The sequence below is a fragment of the Drosophila willistoni genome (genome assembly GCF_018902025.1).
Source record: "Drosophila willistoni isolate 14030-0811.24 chromosome XR unlocalized genomic scaffold, UCI_dwil_1.1 Seg106, whole genome shotgun sequence".
NCBI classification, from domain to species: Eukaryota; Metazoa; Arthropoda; class Insecta; order Diptera; family Drosophilidae; genus Drosophila; species Drosophila willistoni.
Window position 1 is genome coordinate 2337501 of NW_025814055.1, and position 18203 is coordinate 2355703.

The following is an 18203-nucleotide window of genomic DNA, read 5'->3' on the forward strand; positions in this document are numbered from 1 at the left end:
GTACTTAGACTGTTTATGTATCTGTAATCTATATCCATAAAAACAATAATAAACCGTAACTACCAGTTGTCATGCCAATCATGCCTTTACAACTACAAGCGTCATAACACTGCTTAAAAAAATGTTGCCGGTTAAAGTAAGACTTTCAAACAAACAAGTGTCGGAACGTCTAACTAGATAAATCGGGCACTTTATTGTATTATTAACACTATTATTAACAATTATATTATATAAACAAAGAAAAAAATATAAATATGGTTCACTACAGAAATATGAGAATACATCGAAAATTTTGTGACTACTGCTAATCACGAGATATAACCACCAAATATTAACATAACCGCTTATCCACATCATTAACGAACCGTTCTTTATCTTGTCTTTTTCTCTTTTCTTAACTTATAAAAAAAAAATTGTATCAAATAATCGACCAACTCACTCCATTACATGAAACAAAACCAAAACTAAAACCAAAAAACAACTTTATCACGTTAAATGTATAGAGCAACAATAAGAACATTCTGGTAAAAAAGGTTTTCATTTTAAAAGGCGGCAACAATACGTAATGATGAGCCAACGATATGACCAGCGGACCTGGAGGAGGGGGTGTGCAGCCGCATCAGAGTAGCAGCAGCAGCAACAGCATCAGCAACGCAGCGGCAGTGAGCACTATGAGCAGCCAAAGCCGGAGTACAACACCAGCTACCACAACCACAGCATCGGGTTCGTCGGGCGGATCACTCCAGCGACGAATCCTACGTGGTCATGCAGCGCAGACCACAAGCGGTGAACGTGTTCTACTCATTAATTATGTGCCACAATCCGGATCGTCGGGAACAGGAACATCGACATCCGCAAGCACATCCCAATTGCCAACTCGCAAAATCCTCCAGGCCAGAGCCGCAGCCGGCGGAGTTCGAGTGGGAGGATCAGCAGGGGGAGGGACAATAACAACTGCAACTTCATCGTCTACCACGACTCCCCCAGCTGTCTCCTTTGCCGGTCTAGGCTCTGAGGTGACCGTTACTCTCACGCGTACCAATCAACGCGACAGGGTAACCAATGTCACTGCCTCTGGTCATATTGTACGGAATCAGCAATCATCCACATCGTATCAAACAGCGACGCCATCATCAATAACAACCAATAGCATAAACAATACAGCGGCTATAGATGCAGGCCAGCCTATAGCCACACCAACCACACCGCCACCATTGGTTTTTACCCATCACCCACATCATCATCATCAGGTCAAGAAAGATCCCGATGCACAACAGCAACATCAACACCAGCAACACCAAGAAGAAGAACAACAACAAGAACAACCTCAACAGCACATAGAGCACGAGGTGACTATAATCTCTCTTACAAGTCTTATTCCCTGTTGATTCAAGCTTAAAGCTTGATGATTCATTGTACATATATCTAATGCGAAATTAAAATATAATAATCCCGGTCAAGTGACGTCAAATCGTTTATTTGTTTGTATTTTATTAACCAAATATGTAAATGAAAGAAAACTATTTTTTTTAAATTATCATCAATTTGTTTTTAATTTTCAGAGCGACAAAAGTGGGAACAACAACGTGCCGCATCCGCATCATTTCAATGTGCCGGCGTTAAGTGAACCTAATGTCTCCAATGCCATGCAATTGGGCGCTGTTACAGCCGATGGCAACTTTGTCACTATGGGCGGAGTTGTTGTCGGACGTATCCAGCATTCGCGCGATGAGCTCGAACAGGAGCATATAATTATTGACCACCATCAGCAAACGGAGACGGATCAATTGATTGAATATGATGGTGGGGTTATAGAAGAGCAGCAACAACACGAGGTGGTCCAGGAAGTTTATCTGCATTAGGGTAGGATTAGTTAATGGTACTACAATAGGTTTTACACATTCTCGTTAATAACTGTATAACAACTTGGGTTACGTTTGTAAATTTTAATTTGGCGTGCTGATTTGGAATATAAATATTCTGTTTAAAAAACATGTCCCCATGCAGCTGCCATTAATTATCATGTTATGATCTGCATTACACGAGTTTGGAATGCGGAGTAAATCTGGTTTTTATACCATACACCCATAGGGTGAAATGGTATATTAAAGTCGCCAAAATGTATGTAACAGGCAGAAGGAAGCATCTCCGACCCCACAAAGTATATATATTCTTGATCAGGATCAACAACCGAGTCGATCTAGCCATGTCCGTCTGTCCCCCACGCCCCTTTCCGCCCCCGCAATTTAAGAAAAGCGTTTATCTCAAAAAATATTAGAGCTAGAGACACCATGTTTGGTATGTATATTCGCTTAGTAAATGCACACATTTTGTATGTATAAAAATTTTGCCACGCCCTTTTCCGCCCCCGTAATTTGAAAAACTTGATTATCTCCCGTATTTTTTTACCTTATGCAATCAAATTTGGCACACTTAAATTTAATACTAATATCTAGCAAAGTACCAAATTTGATCAAAATCGAACAAAAAACAGTCGAGTTATGCATATAAACGTTTTTCCATAAGGCCGGAGTTGGCCGTTGTCTGGTGGGGGCGCTAGGGTGCTCGTACGATTGAGTGAGCAATATACTAAGATATGCTTGTAAGAAGCATGTGAAAATGCATTTGTTTAATAAAGTTGAAATATTTGCTTTACTGGTGTATGGTATACCTAAGTCGGCGAGACGACTTACTTACTTCATTTGGTATTACATTTAACTTCAAATGTTTTTCAGTAAAATTAAAATATTCTGTACTATCATTTCTAATAGTTAAAACCAGCGGCAGGCATATACATACATAGCTACAAATTGGTGTGTCTAGCAACACACACGAAGTGCGAACCTTTTCCTTTACCCTGGAAGAAAAAACTGATTGCGTAGCAAACAGAAATATGCAACTTGATTCATTTTCAAAAAAATATAGTTGCAAATTATTATTTGATAATATGTTATTATATATACAAATGTATGTACAATATTAGTATTTAATATAACAACAACAACCATTAAGAAGTTTAAAATATTGACTCAGACGATGTTCAGAACTTTTCTCAGCATTTTCTTTGCTAAACTATGAATAAATTGGTTTGTTCTCCTCTTTTCCGTGCATAGTTTTGGGTTGGTAAGCTATTTTAATGCGATTATTATTCAAATTTTAAAAAATAATAATTAAGAACTAATTGTAAGATTGACAAAGACACATGAGCATTTACGTAGAGCTAGGCTATAGTCCAGGTATTGGGATGTACCGACCACTGGTTTTTGCAATAAACAGCATGTCAACTAAATTCTATGCAGAATGAATTAAATCGTCCAATTTAATTTTTCGCCTTATATTTTGTTACATTACATTAGTGTTTTTAAAATTTGAGATTTGAGTATTTTTAACATATAACATATTTTAAAATTTATATTTGGTATGTACTGAAAGCACTAGCATTTATTACGGCCTGAAGACGTTGAGGCATTGAAAGTATAGGTGCTGAACGTCATAAACTTGAAGGCTAACAAATTTTTGATGGAGTACTGACTTGGTCCCCTCTCTGGCAAGGTACTCAGGAGGACTATGGACATTGACAATAGAATAAATCAGGTGACCCTCTATGGTTTTATTGGTAATCATGTTTAAGGTTTGTCACTAACTCTCTTAGGCTGATTTGAGGGCGATTGCTGACATCTTTAATAATTTTAAAAGTGATCGCGTATAATTATCTTGGAAGACCTGTCCCAGGAATGTTTATTTCAAATCTTTTTTTTCTCCATCCGGTCTATAACATTGTTAATTATTCTCAACTTAATGAAAAACATCTTTGCCAGATTCTTGCCAATTTTCATTTAGTATGATAAAAAATTGTATATTAAATATCAAAGAAGCTAACATCGGCTATGCTGAAGTTTATATACCCTTGCAGTCCTTGGTAATAATAATTTTACATGTTCAAAATTTGTTTTCTGCAACTCAATTCATCAATATACAAACAAAACAATTTTACTCTCTATTTTACGATTTGTTCTTCTTCTTCCCGCATTCTTAAAGCAAAGCAACGCACGCATACACATACAGTTTATGTAGCGTTGCGTCTGTGTGTATGCATGTACTCTGTTGATGACGAAAGACGTAGTAGACAGCAAGCAGCGCTGCCGACAGAGCTGGGAGCAGAGCCGATTATTATATTGACTGTAACTTGTGTTATATTTATCCGATCACATTCAAATTTTGGGATCTGGGGTTTTATATCCAATATTATCACATATGTAAATTTCATAGCATACTCCAATTTTTATGAAAATGTTTCTTCTAGTTCTTCTAGAGCTATATGATATAGTGGTCCGATCCTGATGGTTTTTATACTTTATTTTTACCGGGTAATAAAAAACCCCGAAAAAATCAGAGTAAAACGCATACGCACAGACGGACGGACATGGCTATATCAACTCAGCTTCTCATGCTGATCAAGAATATATATACTTTATGGGGTCGGAAACGTCTCCTTCTGTGCGTTACAAACATCTGACCAATTTTATAATACCCTCTGCATGGGTATAAAAATAATGTAATACAATATAACATGAGAACTAAATTTGTATTTGTTGATTTTGTCAAAAATTTACCTACCAAACTGTAGCTTGATTCGGCTATCCAAGGCCGTATAAACCAAATTCCGTGTCATTTATCTATGTATAGCTATAGTTTCCGTTGAGAGATGACGCATACCAATTGATGTTTACGATGGTTCAGTATATAAGATCAGAGATTCCAATTTTGAATTTTATGTAATGCGTCGTGTAATCTTGCAATAGATCGGCGTACTTTATCGTTGTACAGTAAACAAATAGTGACAAACTTCATAAGAACGAAAATGTCTCAAACAATTTATTATTATTCCAAATTGTAAGGGCTTTGAAAATCATATTTCAGATTTTTTGAACTTTCTATTAAAATTTAAAAAAACAGAATTATGTTAAACAAAATTCTTTGAAATTTAGCTAGTTCAAAGTATTTTGCTTTCTTAGTCTTAGATAAGAGTTTTAATGCATAAAACAATGAAGATTTTTATACATACAATATTTTACACGTTTGCCATATATGTATGTATTGTCCGACGTGGAGTTTCAAACTGTTTGCGTGAGACAACTAAATGCCTGTTATGGGTACGCAATGCTCAGTGTTCTCAATTTGCAATTTAGTCCAATATTTGTTGCTGTATTGATTAAATGTAAGGGAGTAAATCTTTTAATGCTGCATATACATAATCAATATACCAACAAATGTGAAACTGAATTAGAAAGCGGGTGGTTATCAAAATAAAAAAAATATCGCCAAACAACCAATTAATTTGCTTACATGTAAATAAATACGTACATATAAATATATAAACTACCGTAAAATAAAAAACATATATGTATAAGCTCACATAAGCTCGAAAAATTTAAATAAGTCATGTAGAATATTATACTTATGCATATGTATATATATATATATATATATACCTATATATATCTATAAAGCTTAAACATATGTCTCTGACAGAAAAATCGTTTTCAAACTCGAACTAAAATACCAAAAAAAAATAAGTCACATTACAAATTTGTATTACTCCCTGAGTTGCAAAATACAAATATTTTTGCAAACAGCAAAGATACATATGTATATATATACATGAATATATATTTTATGCACTATTAATATCTTTAATTAATTGCTGTTACAAAAAACAGGATAAGATTAATCAATTGTAATATAACAACTCCACTCTAGGATGTAGAAGAACATTGAAAACAGAAAAAATACGTATAATTTTAGAAATGTTAAATCGAAAGCCTATATGCATATTGTATCTAACTCAATTTTTGGAGACAAGGCAATAAAGCGATCCGGTTTGTGTACTGAAAGTAAAAATTGTGAAGTATTTCACTTGCCGTACTTTTGGCCTGGTAGAATGCATTGTATACATCGTTTTGCTTTTAGGTTTTAATTGTATTTATTTGCCTTGGCTTAACGTTTGCCTATACACAATTTATCATTTCTAGTTTATAAAAAGCACTTTGACAGCGAATTATTTACAAATTTGTTTCTGGTTTTTTTCCTAATTTCTTCCATTTTATATATGTGGCAAATTAAATATACATACACATACTAGAAAAAAAATATTCATTGCATACATTGTCCTTGAATTTTTATCTATTTTTAATTTGAGAGCCTGTGAACAAATTGAATATATATTTGTATATATAAGTATCTACATTGAATTTAACAGGCACTAACTATATTCTACATTTTTGTAGCCTTTTATTTGTCTTAAAATGCATTTTTAAATTGATACTAGTTTTGCAAAATTATTGTTCACAGTTCGCATCTTATAACACTTTCTGTTTTAGAGCTGCATAATTTAGAGGGTTTTTATACCATACACCCATAGGGTGAAATGGTATAATAAAGTCGCCAAAATGTATGTAACAGGCAGAGGGAAGCATCTCCGACCCCACAAAGTATATATATTCTTGATCAGGATCAAAAACCGAGTCGATCTAGCCATGTCCGTCTGTCCGTCCGTATGAACACCTAGATCTCGGAGACTATAAGAGCTACGCTTATCGAGTTTGTTTCAAATTTTTGCCACGCCCTCTTCCGCCCCCAGAATTTACATAAAACTGTTTTTCTTAAAAAGTATAGCAGATAGAAACATCAAATTTGGTTTATATACTCGTTTAGTTAGCGCGCAGAAAATAATTGTTCCAACTTTTTGCCACGCCCCTTCCGCCCCCATAATTTACATAACTCTGATTTTCTTAAAAACTATGAAAGCTACCGACATTAAATTTGGTATGTAAGTTAGCTTAATAGACGCGCAGATATTGACTATTTAAAAATTTTGCCACGCCCATTTCCGCCCCCTTAAATTAAATAAAACTGAATTTCTCGAAAACTAACAAAGCTAAACTCACCAAATTTAGTATGTATATTGGCTTAGTATGCGCGCAGAATACATATATTTTAATATGTTGCCACGCCCACTTCCGCCTCCATAATTTAGAAAAAACCGATTAGCTCTTGCAATTTTTTGACCATCGCGATCAAATTTGGCAGACTATTAAATCTTATCTATTTCTATCAAACTACCAAATTTGATTGAAATCGGACTAGAAACATACAAAATATACGTATGAACGTATTTTGCTACGCGATCCATAAGGGCAGAATTGGCTGTTGGCTAGTGGCGGCGCTAGAGTGCTTGTGTGTTTGTAGAGTGAGCGAGATAGCTATGAGGCATATTAAAACAATTTAGTAGACATACATTTGGTTTTCGAAATTTTAAATATTTGTTTCACCTGGTGTATGGTATAACCAAGTCGGCGAGACGACTTACTTGCTTCATTTTATTTTGTTTGGTTACTTTTGCTTTTTTTTTGTAATTTTAGCAAGCATGGACACAAGCATATATGTATATGTATGTATACATGTTTTGTTTTCTTTTTAAACTACTTTTATTGGTATAACTTTGAATAACTGTTTCCGCTTATTTGGCACTCTTCATTAGGCGATTGCTAGCAAAACATTCTCCAAAGAAACGATCCAGCGAGTGATATAAATGCGGACGTACATTGGCCAATCCGTGGTCTTCGTCGGCATAGCTCTGTGAATGGGTTATAGGTTAATTTTGATTAATCATTAAAACTAATTCTCATTATTAGATTAAAATATTGGAATTTCGTATGTACAGTGTACAGTGCAGATGTACAGTGTCGTGCAGATGTCAGTGTAAAAAATATTGCTGCCGAAAATCTAATGTAGAGGTTTAGGAACTAGAGATGATTGAACAGCCGAGTCGATCTAGCAGTGTCCGTAAGTGTGAACACACAGATCTCAGAGACTATAAGAGCTAGACTCACCAAATTTAGTATAAAAACGCGGTAATCAAATTTGTTTCAAATTTTTGCCATGACCACTTCCCCCCACCGCAAACTATATAAAACCGACTTTCTCAAAAACTATACTAGCTAGAGATAATAAATTGAAATTGATTGAGATAATAATTGTTTACTAATTTTATAACGATACGACTTACTTCATTTTTTTTACAATTATTAATGTCCTATTTAACTAACAAATATTAATTTGTGTGACAGTTGGATGTGAGTGAAAAGTGAATTCAATTGTTTTATCGATAAATGGATGGCCGATTATAAAGGCATAAGCGGAGCGGAAGGCGAGCGCCCCGTCCCTGCTTTTAATCTAAGAGAAATCTATTTCGAAATTAGGGGGAAGTATTTTCTCCCTTATTATATCACACTGTGCAGCACCGAAAATCAAACCGCACCGGACTTTTTTTTCTGAAAGTACATTTACTTTTTTAGTAAAACACTTTTTCGGTTTTTAAAAGTTAGCTCGTTTCTGATCAGAAAGGCCAGCATTCAGGTGTTTATTTGTGGCAAAAGTAAAAAGCTTGAGCAAATGAACTTAATAGAAGCAAAAAAAAAAAGAGGGCGTCTAACGGTTAGACACGATAGAAGTGAAACCTTCCGTAAAACAAACTGAGAGAGAATGAGACGAAAGCAGCATTAGGAGCGGGATAATTATAGGTTCATTATAATATTGCTATAAAGGTCATGTTTTATTTTCTTCATTTTATTATTATTCATCCTCAATGTTTTCAATTTCAACAAATGATACGAGTGGCTTATGATAGCTAAAATATGATACAAATGCTTTGGTTTCGATGTTGTCAACATAGTGTGCTCGCTTGGCGATCGGGCGGCCGGGGTTCGACTCCCCCAGCTTGGTCGAAGTTTTTCATAATGCTTTTTTATTCATAATGCTTTTCATATATTTGCATCTCATTCTCTCGCAGGCTAAATACTATAAGATCTATATGTGTCTCTTTTTAGTGTCGCTTTTTCGTTTCATCGAGTCTCAAATCACTCCCAACGATTCTAAAGAAGTTTTCACTTCAAAAGTTTGTAACAGAGGTAATACACCGATATCGGTAGCTCTGATGAGCATGATGGTTTGCTTGATCTAAGTTTAACAAATTATCTCGGTTTAGCCATTGATAACTATAGGGTAAAAGCATAATTTTTTTGAACATAGATACATTTTTTCTTAATATTAGAATAGGGAGCGCAGAAGTTTCAGTCGTAAAAAGGAACCGATAAAAACCGATTGGAATAAGTTTAGAATGACTACGAAGGAGTGTCGTAGTGCAAGCATATTGTCACTCATCAAAGTCGGTCGTGTTTTTTTTGCGCTCTCGCTTAATTTTTGTCTTTCATTCTTTCGTGAAGCTAATTTATAATATTCAATTTAAATTCATTGCCTTACTAATTCTTAATAAATCGCTATACTCATCGCGAAGTTTGCGTTAAATTTACAAACATTTATATAAATTTATTATCAAAGCTTTAACAAACGCAAATATAATTTTGTTGTTGCGCTGCTTAGTTTTTGATTTCGTTCTATTTTTTGCTCCCACCCGCGCTCTCAATTTACAGTTCATAGTTTGTTTTTGTTTGTGTGGTGTTGATGCTCTCTATTCTTTTGTTTCTCTTTTGATCGCGCTCGCGGCCGTTAACTTCGCGCTGGTGACAAGTTTTTGTTGTTGTGTGTTTTATTACAGATAAGTACAAATATTCTCTCTTTTTGTTTTCTCTTTCTAATTTGCATATTGCAGTTAGCTTTTGCCTTGCTTTGTATACGTCTCTCTTAACATATACATTTTTCCCATTTTATTTACATATTGATTTATAATTTGTTTTTGTATAAATCAATTATTTAATAATGTCTGTCTGTTGCAAATATAATTGCAATAATCCCAGCAAGACCAGTGAAGACTTTCTTTACTGTTGGCTGTGTGACAATGTAATGCACTTTAAATGTGCTGGTTACACAGTCAAGGTGCGGGATAGTATTGCACAGGGTGGCAGCCTTAAATGGGGCTGTGATTCGTCTCGTGGCTTGGAGCTCGAGATGCGAAGTTTTATGAAACGGACTGGGGATGCATTTAAAACCCTGTCAGCTGGCGTTCATAAGCTCCAAGAGGAGCTTTTGGCGATGGTTCAATTCAGAAGCTCTAAACTTTTGATTGAATCTCTGACGCGAAAGAGGGCCAGGTTTCAGGGCGCGTCCCTCAGTCCGTCGGCACATTCGTCTCTACCAGTTCCGGCTTTCGACATTGACCCTATGTCACCAAATGCACAGCAGCTGATATCGTTTAGGAGTCCGGCTTTGGCAGGTGTGGAGTCTCTTCCCATTTCCCCTGGAGACAGTATCCCACCTACTAACACGATATCGGTTGTAGTTTCCGAACCGTCCGGGCAAACATCCGTTTCCAGGAATATTGCCAATAAAGTAGTTACAAGAGGAGCTAGTAAAGTGCTGGCTGCTTCAGCTGCTGCTGCGTCTGCTGTAGCCGCTACTGCTGTGCCTAGTATTCCTAGTTCCCTTGTTGTAGTTCCACCCAAAAAGCAAATTTTTATTTCGAGGCTTGATCCCAATACTACTTCTGAAGAAGTCATAGCCTACATCCAGGGCAAAGTTCAAGCACCAAACATTGCTGTGGAAAAGTTCCGTTTTTCATATACTCGGGACATTTCGTCCTTTAAAATAGGTGTCTCCCCAGATCTCAATATCCAAATATGTCATAAAGATTTTTGGCCGGAACACCTTGTTGTAAAAGAGTATACAATAAAAAAGAAGAATCGGCCTCCGATTAGCTTGCTACCTGCCTCTGTGAATAACGTCGTCCTTCCGGCTCGTCTGCACTTGTTGGCGAGTCAAAAAACTAATTTCGTCCCTAACTCTGGCCTATCAGAACGGACGGGGACTAAAGACTAAACTGTCTAGACTCTATGTAGATAGTCTAGCTTTTGACTTTCATATTCTTGCCTTTACTGAGACTTGGCTGAAGCCTGATATTGCCGATGCTTCAATTTTCCCCTCAAAATATTTAATTTATTAGTGTTGGGTAAACATTGCTCAATTTGGTGAACATATTCACTTGTTCTTTTTTTCGAAGTGAGTCGACTCGCTCACTTTGGTCAGTTCATTGCTCACTTCACATTGCTCACTCACATTGCTCAGTTGCTCACTGTTCATGAACAGCTCAAAGCTAGTGAGTGTTGAAAAACAGCTGAGCAAAAGAGCATGTGAGCAAAAAGAGCAAGTTAACAATAGTGAGCAAGTGAGCAAAAAAGAACAAGTGAGCAATAAAAAACAAGTGAGCAAAAAAGAACAAGTGAGTAATAAAGAACAGTTCGAGAGGAACATGTTCAGTTGCTCAGTTTAGTGAACAACTCTTTTTTGTTCACTCACTCATGAGCAACCCAACACTATAATTTATAGACATGATCGGACTATCCGTAATGGTGGTGGCGTTTTGATCGCTGTTGACTCGGCGTTCTCGTCTGAAATTGTCCAGTCCTATAATCAGGAGATTGAATTTGTTTGTGTTAAAATTTCGTTTAATTCTTTTTCTGCCTTTATTACTTGTTCGTATATTCCACCACAGTCCGACTTGGCAGTATACACTCACCATTTGGAAGCTATTCAACTTATTTCCTCATATCTCTCTGACAAAGACTTGCTCGTTGTTGTGGGAGATTTTAATTTACCTGAGATTGCCTGGACCCTTTCATTTGACTCTTTATTACTGTTGCCCTCCTTGTCACATTGTTTCATAGATGGTCTACTTGAGTTGTCCCTAACTCAAATAAATCCTGTCCGGAATAGTCGTAACAGATCACTAGATCTGGTATTTGTGTTGGATTCTTCCAACTGCGATGTTTCCAGGACTGATCCCTTAGTTATCCCCGAAGACAACTTTCATCCAACTCTGGATATAACCATTGACCTTCCTTTTGGTGTTATGTCTCGACATAATGCCTCCAACCCGATGTTTTCGCAAGACAAACTTTACTAAACTTAAAAAACTCTTGTTAACTAATGATTGGACATATCTGTATACTTGCACGTATATGGACTCTGCCATTTCTGTCTTCTATAAAACACTTGAGTCGTTCTTTGATGTGTGTCCCGCGTGTGACTCTAGGATGGTCTGATAGACCTCCTTGGTTCTCACGTGGGTTATGTAACTTGAAGAACGTAAAATCGAGATGTTATAAAAGATTTAAAAAATCCGGTAAAGCATCGGATTTTTCCCTATATGTAGTTGCTCGATCAAATTTTATGGTGCTGAACTCACATTGCTATAAGGATTATCTTCAGCGATGTAAACTCAGGTTTTCTCGCGATCCTAAGCATTTTTATAAATTTGTAAATGTTAAACGTAAGACATCAGTGCACCCGTCTTACTTGTCTTTCGAAAACAATAAAGCTGACGATGATCAGGCAATTGCCGACATGTTTGCTGATTTTTTCAAAACAACTTATTCCTCTTCGATTTATCAAGCAAATCCTCCTTATCCTCATCACTTGCAATCGTCTAATTGCGTTTTAGACCCTGTGTTTGATGAAAGTTCGGTTCTTAGCGTGCTCAGTTCCGTCAAACCAATATATGCACCTGGCCCTGATGGAATACCAGGCTGCGTATTAAGGTTTTGCGCGGAGGCCCTATGTAAGCCAATACTTAAGTTGTTTACACTGTCCGTCACATCTTTCGCCTTCCCTCCTATCTGGAAGGAATCATATATTATTCCTCTTCATAAAAAGGGGAAGAAGTCCGAAGCCTCCAATTATAGGGGTTTTTCTAAATTGTCTGCCATACCCAAAGCATTTGAGAAAATAATAACATCTCAATTGCAGTATTTTTGTAGCTCAATCATATCGTCATCCCAACATGGGTTTAAAAAACGTAGATCGACAACTACTAACCTATTAGAATTTACATCTCACTCAATCAAAGGGTTCAAGACTGCCGTGCAAACTGACGTCATTTATACTGACTTCAGCAAGGCCTTTGACTCTGTTAATCATACTCTGCTTTTATATAAATTAAATGCACTTGGCATCCCCAGCCTTTTGCTAGATTGGATTCTTTAATATCTTTCTAAGCGTACACAAAAGGTCCTCTTTAAGTCTTCATTTTCTAAGACCATCCAAGTGACCTCTGGAGTACCTCAGGGTAGTCATTTGGCTCCATTGCTATTCACTCTTTTTATACCATACACCCATAGGGTGAAATGGTATATTAAAGTCGCCAAAATGTATGTAACAGGCAGAAGGAAGCATCTCCGACCCCACAATTTTTGCCACGCCCCCTTCCGCCCCCATAATTTACATAACTCTGATTTTCTTAAAAACTATGAAAGCTACCGACATTAAATTTGGTATGTAAGCTAGCTTAATAGACGCGCAGATATTGACTATTTAAAAATTTTGCCACGCCCATTTCCGCCCCCGAAAATTAAACAAAACAGATTTTCTTGAAAACTAACAAAGCTAAAGTCACCAAATTTAGTATGTATATTGGCGTAGTATTAGTATGCGCGCAGAATACATATATTTTAATATGTTGCCACGCCCACTTCCGCCTCCATAATTTAGAAAAAACCGATTGGCTCTTGCAATTTTTTGACCATCGCGATCAAATTTGGCAGACTAATAAATCTTATCTATTTCTATCAAACTACCAAATTTGATTGAAATCGGACTAGAAACATGCAAAATATACGTATGAATGTATTTTGCTACGCGATCCATAAGGGCAGAATTGGCCATTGGCTAGTGGCGGCGCTAGAGTGCTCGTGTGTTTGTAGAGTGAGCGAGATAGCTATGAGGCATATTAAAACAATTTAATAGACATACATTTGGTTTTCGAAATTTTAAATATTTGTTTCACCTGGTGTATGGTATACCCAAGTCGGCGAGACGACTTACTTACTTCATTATAAATGATCTTCCATTGGTAGTGTCACATTGTCGGGTGCTTATGTACGCGGATGATGTCGAGCTTTACCTCAGTTTTAAAGACATATCGTCTTCTTGCCTACTTCAATCGGATCTTAATGATCTTTAGAGTTGGTGTGAAACAAACCTATTAAACCTTAACGGCTCTAAATGTAAAGTTATGTCTTTTTATAGACCATAAATTAACTTTTAATCCTCATATTTCTGCTACAGTTAGTAAAGCTATGAATGTTCTTGGGTTTGTGAAACGATGGTCAAAAGAGTTTGACGATCCGTACACAACCAAAATTCTGTATACTTCTTTATTCCGTCCTATCTTAGAGTACGGATCTTGCATATGGTCACCTCAATATGAGACGCACCAAAGTAAAATTGAATCTGTTCAAAAGCAATTTCTGCTTTTCGCTCTTCGCGGTCTAAATTGGGATCGCAATGTCAATTTGCCATCATACTCCAGTAGGCTTCTTTTAATCAATCTTCCTTCTTTAATTAATCGTAGAGTAATGCTTGGTGCTATCTTTATTCATAAACTTTTAATAGGTAAAAATGGACTCTCCTGAGCTATTGAACCAGTTGAACCTATCTGTACCCCGTAGACCTACTAGAAATTTTATTCCTATATCCTTAAAACACTGTAGTTCTAACTATTTTTTGCATGAACCTTTTCGAGTCCTATGTTCTGACTACAATCTTCTGTATCCCGTAATCAGATCAGAGGCCTCTCTTTCCCTTGTGAAAACTTCTATTTTAGCACATTTAGCTCGTAATTAGCTGTAGTTAATCATATTTTTAATTGTTTGTCGGTTTTATTTGTATTTGTCCACGCGATCGTGCCGTCCGATATTCGGCTGCGCCCTACGGTCGGACGGGCGGGAGGTGGACAGCGCTCTGCTTGGGCTCGCGCGAAACAGGCTATGTCCTGGTGTCGTACTACTACATTGTACGCGTCAACGTCCAGACAAAAAAAAAAAAAAAAAAAAAAAAAAAAAAAGGGACTCGAAATGGGTCGGAGCAAATGAAACTTAGCGATTTGGCTATTTTAAAAATACTGATTGATTGGTGAAAATGCTTGCTAAGGAGCACTTTGAGCTTGAGTCTGTTTAATACCTCGGCCCCACCCCAGAATCGTCTACTACTAAAGCGATAGAGCTTCTTATTGATAGCGACTTGCCGGAGCGAGCGACAGTTTTAATTACACAAATGATGGTATTTATTCCGGAATCTGGCAGAAGAGGACACGCCTCTGGCAAGATACGGTACACCACTTACTTTGTCAGTCCCCCTTGCTTATTGAGGCCAAACACAGGACTCTCCGAATCTTTTTTGATTCATCCTTTTGATAAGAATAAACACAAATAAACTGGTTTTCGGCAGTGTGGTCGTCCGTATGGACAATCAGATCAATCAGACTATGAAAATGCTAGAGCTCCTAAATTTGGTGCACAGATTAAGGCATTGCCATTAAAGGAGAGGGATCAAATAAATCATCACTTTATATACCATTGCGAGTTTTTTGGTACTCTTTCCCTACCTATAGCCATCAAAGTGGAAAAACGTTTTAAAAGTGTAATGTTTGCGAAAGAACGGTCTACAATTTTACCATAGGAAATACCGAAGTTTTTGAGCAAAATCACTGTTTATCACTGTTTCCTATGGCACAGTCGTTTATAGTTGAAATAAACTTACTACTAATAAATTTCAAGATGAAAGCTCAGAAAATAACGAAGTTTTTCAGAAGAGTCACTTTTTGTGACTTTGCCGTTTGTATGGGAGCTATATGATATAGTGGTCTGATCCAGCTGAATCCAAGATATGCAAACTGTGCAGTATATACAAGCTTACATTTCACCCCTGCTTTAGAGGTCTAGGAGGAGTTCGCGTTGATCCAGACTGATGGACGAACAGACGGACATGGCTATTTGAACTCGTCTCGTCGTGCTGATCAAGAATATATATACTTTATATGGTCGGAGATGCTTCCTTCTATGCGTTGCACACTTCTGACCAAAATTAATATACCTTTTTTGCAAGGATATAAATATAGAAAAAGCCATTTGCATCAGCTGCTGGTGACGTAGGCACGTTCACCCAGTGAACTACTACACGTTTTGGGGAGAGATTTCAATGTGAATTTCGCTGCAGATGATGACACCCCATTACTCAAATTTTTAGACGATAAACTTCAATTAAAATTGAATGACTCAACAACTATATCCACCACACGTTATGGTACCACCATTAATGCCAGGTCTTTCGTAATTTGGACAGTTTCGAAGCAAAGGTCTTGTGATGATTTGTTAGTATTGCATTTACAGTAAATACACTCATGATGAAAAAAATAGGTACACCTATTAAAAGTTAACTTTTTGCAGTTTAGATTAGCACAACTTTTTTTCTATTGTATTGATCACCAAAATTTGCACCTTTCTTTTATTGTGAATACATCTGGCAGCCTACTTGGTCACCCGCCCATCTGGCAACCCTATACGCATAAGAAGCACTCTCGTATATGGCACCGTCTGTGCCGGTCGTGTTTCTCATAGTTCTACCACAAATAACATATTCACTACTAATATATATATATATCCATCAATAACTCTGTAAACCCATGAAGTTGAATAAATCTTAACATCTTTATTGAACATTTGTTTATAAAAATACATTAATTTGGTAAAGAAAAATAAATTTATTTAAAAGTTACAACAAATGAAGTAAGTAAGTCGTCTCGCCGACTTGGGTACCATACACCAGGTGAAACAAATATTTAAAATTTCGAAAACCAAATGTCTGTCTATTAAATTGTTTTAACATGCCTCATAACCATATGCTATCTCGCTCACTCTACAAACACACGAGCACTCTAGCGCCGCCACTAGCCAACAGCCAATTCTGCCCTTATGGATCGCGTAGCAAAATACATTCATACGTATATTTTGCATGTTTCTAGTCCGATTTCAATCAAATTTGGTAGTTTGATAGAAATAGATAAGATTTATTAGTCTGCCAAATTTAATCGCGATGGTCAAAAAATTGCAAGAGCCAATCGGTTTTTTCTAAATTATGGAGGCGGAGGCGGTTTTTTCTAAATTATGGAGGCGGAAGTGGGCGTGGCAACATATTAAAATACATTATTCTGCGCGCATACTAAGCCAATATACATACTAAATTTGGTGACTTTAGCTTTGTTAGTTTTCGAGAAAATCAGTTTTGTTTAATTTTCGGGGGCGGAAATGGGCGTGGCAAAATTTTTAAATAGTCAATATCTGCGGGTGTATTAAGGTAGCTTACATACCAAATTTAATGTAGGTAGCTTACATGGTTTTTAAGAAAATCTGTTTTTTGTAAATTCCGGGGGCGGGAGGGGGCATGGCAAAAATTTGAAACAAACTCGATAACTGTACATACTACACGAGACTGCATACCAAATTTGGTGGCTCTAGCTCTTATAGTCTCCGAGATCTAGGTGTTCATACGGACGGACGGACGGGCGGACAGACGGACATGGCTAGATCGACTCGGTTGTTAATCCTGATCAAGAATATATATACTTTGTGGGGTCGGAGATGCTTCCTTCTGCCTGTTACATACATTTTGGCGACTTTAATATACCATTTCACCCTATGGGTGTATGGTATAAAAACATGCGCTGAGGATACTTGGCAGTCGCTGCTACAGGTAGAACCCGTGAAAAAAGTTGATTAGTAATTTATTCAACAATTTAGCAAACACGCCATTCCAAAGCTTTGCAGGAACTCTGGGCAGCATCTGAAGTTAAAAAAAAAGCAATGAGGTGTCACGGGACACCCGGGTAGAGCGAAGCTCTCTAGGAATTCGTCGAATTTAGGGGGTCACTGAAGTGTAGCTGATCGCAATATTGGGGGAGTGAAGGTAACCACCCCATGCCAGTACTAGGCGACGCCTAAGAGCTACAGAGCTGAAATTTTGCATGTAGGCTTGTATATCGCGGATTCAGCCGGATCGGATCACTATATCATATAGCTCCCATACAAATGACAAAGTCACGAACAGTGACTTTTCTTAATAACTTCGTTATTTTCTGAGCTATTGTCGTGAAATTTAATGCCAAATTTGATCAAGATCGGGTGACTATATCAAATAGCTCCTATATCATATAGCTCCTATAGGAACGTTCATACATATGTACATACGTATTTCCATATATGTAGTTATGTATACGTATGCATACGTTTACAAGCCTAAAGATTAAATATGTATGTATGAAAGATAATATACATATGTACATACATATGTATGTAATTTAAAGAAAAAAGAAAATGAAGTAAGTAAGTCGTCTCGCCGACTTAGGTATACCATACACC

The 18203-nt window shown here is 36.8% G+C and overlaps 2 protein-coding genes and 1 long non-coding RNA gene across 6 annotated transcripts in view; 1 reads left to right on the forward strand and 2 right to left on the reverse strand.

Moving 5' to 3' along the window:
• LOC6651949 (transcription factor GAGA) overlaps positions 1-1987 on the forward strand; it is a 12049-nt gene extending 10062 nt beyond the window's left edge. The window contains exons 9-10 of the mRNA XM_023180985.2: positions 1271-1349; positions 1563-1987. Of these exons, the coding sequence (XP_023036753.1) occupies positions 1271-1349; positions 1563-1862 (379 nt within the window). The 3' untranslated portion in view covers positions 1863-1987. The remainder of the gene's footprint in view (positions 1-1270; positions 1350-1562) is intronic.
• LOC124460601 lies at positions 1804-5084 on the reverse strand. Its single transcript, XR_006954503.1, has 3 exons — positions 5066-5084; positions 4618-4934; positions 1804-1853 (listed from the first exon to the last, which is right to left on the reverse strand). It is a non-coding gene; the product is annotated as an uncharacterized LOC124460601 (long non-coding RNA).
• Positions 5085-7439: 2355 nt separating this feature from the next.
• The window catches only part of LOC6651952 (venom dipeptidyl peptidase 4), a 199019-nt gene continuing 188255 nt past the window's right edge, over positions 7440-18203 (reverse strand). For 2 of the 4 annotated variants that reach the window (XM_023180963.2, XM_023180962.2), the window contains one exon: positions 7440-7636. In XM_023180963.2, coding sequence (XP_023036731.1) covers positions 7520-7636 — 117 coding nt within the window. In that variant the 3' untranslated portion in view covers positions 7440-7519. The remainder of the gene's footprint in view (positions 7637-18203) is intronic. The other 2 variants (XM_002074373.4, XM_023180964.2) reach the window with 2 other exon arrangements.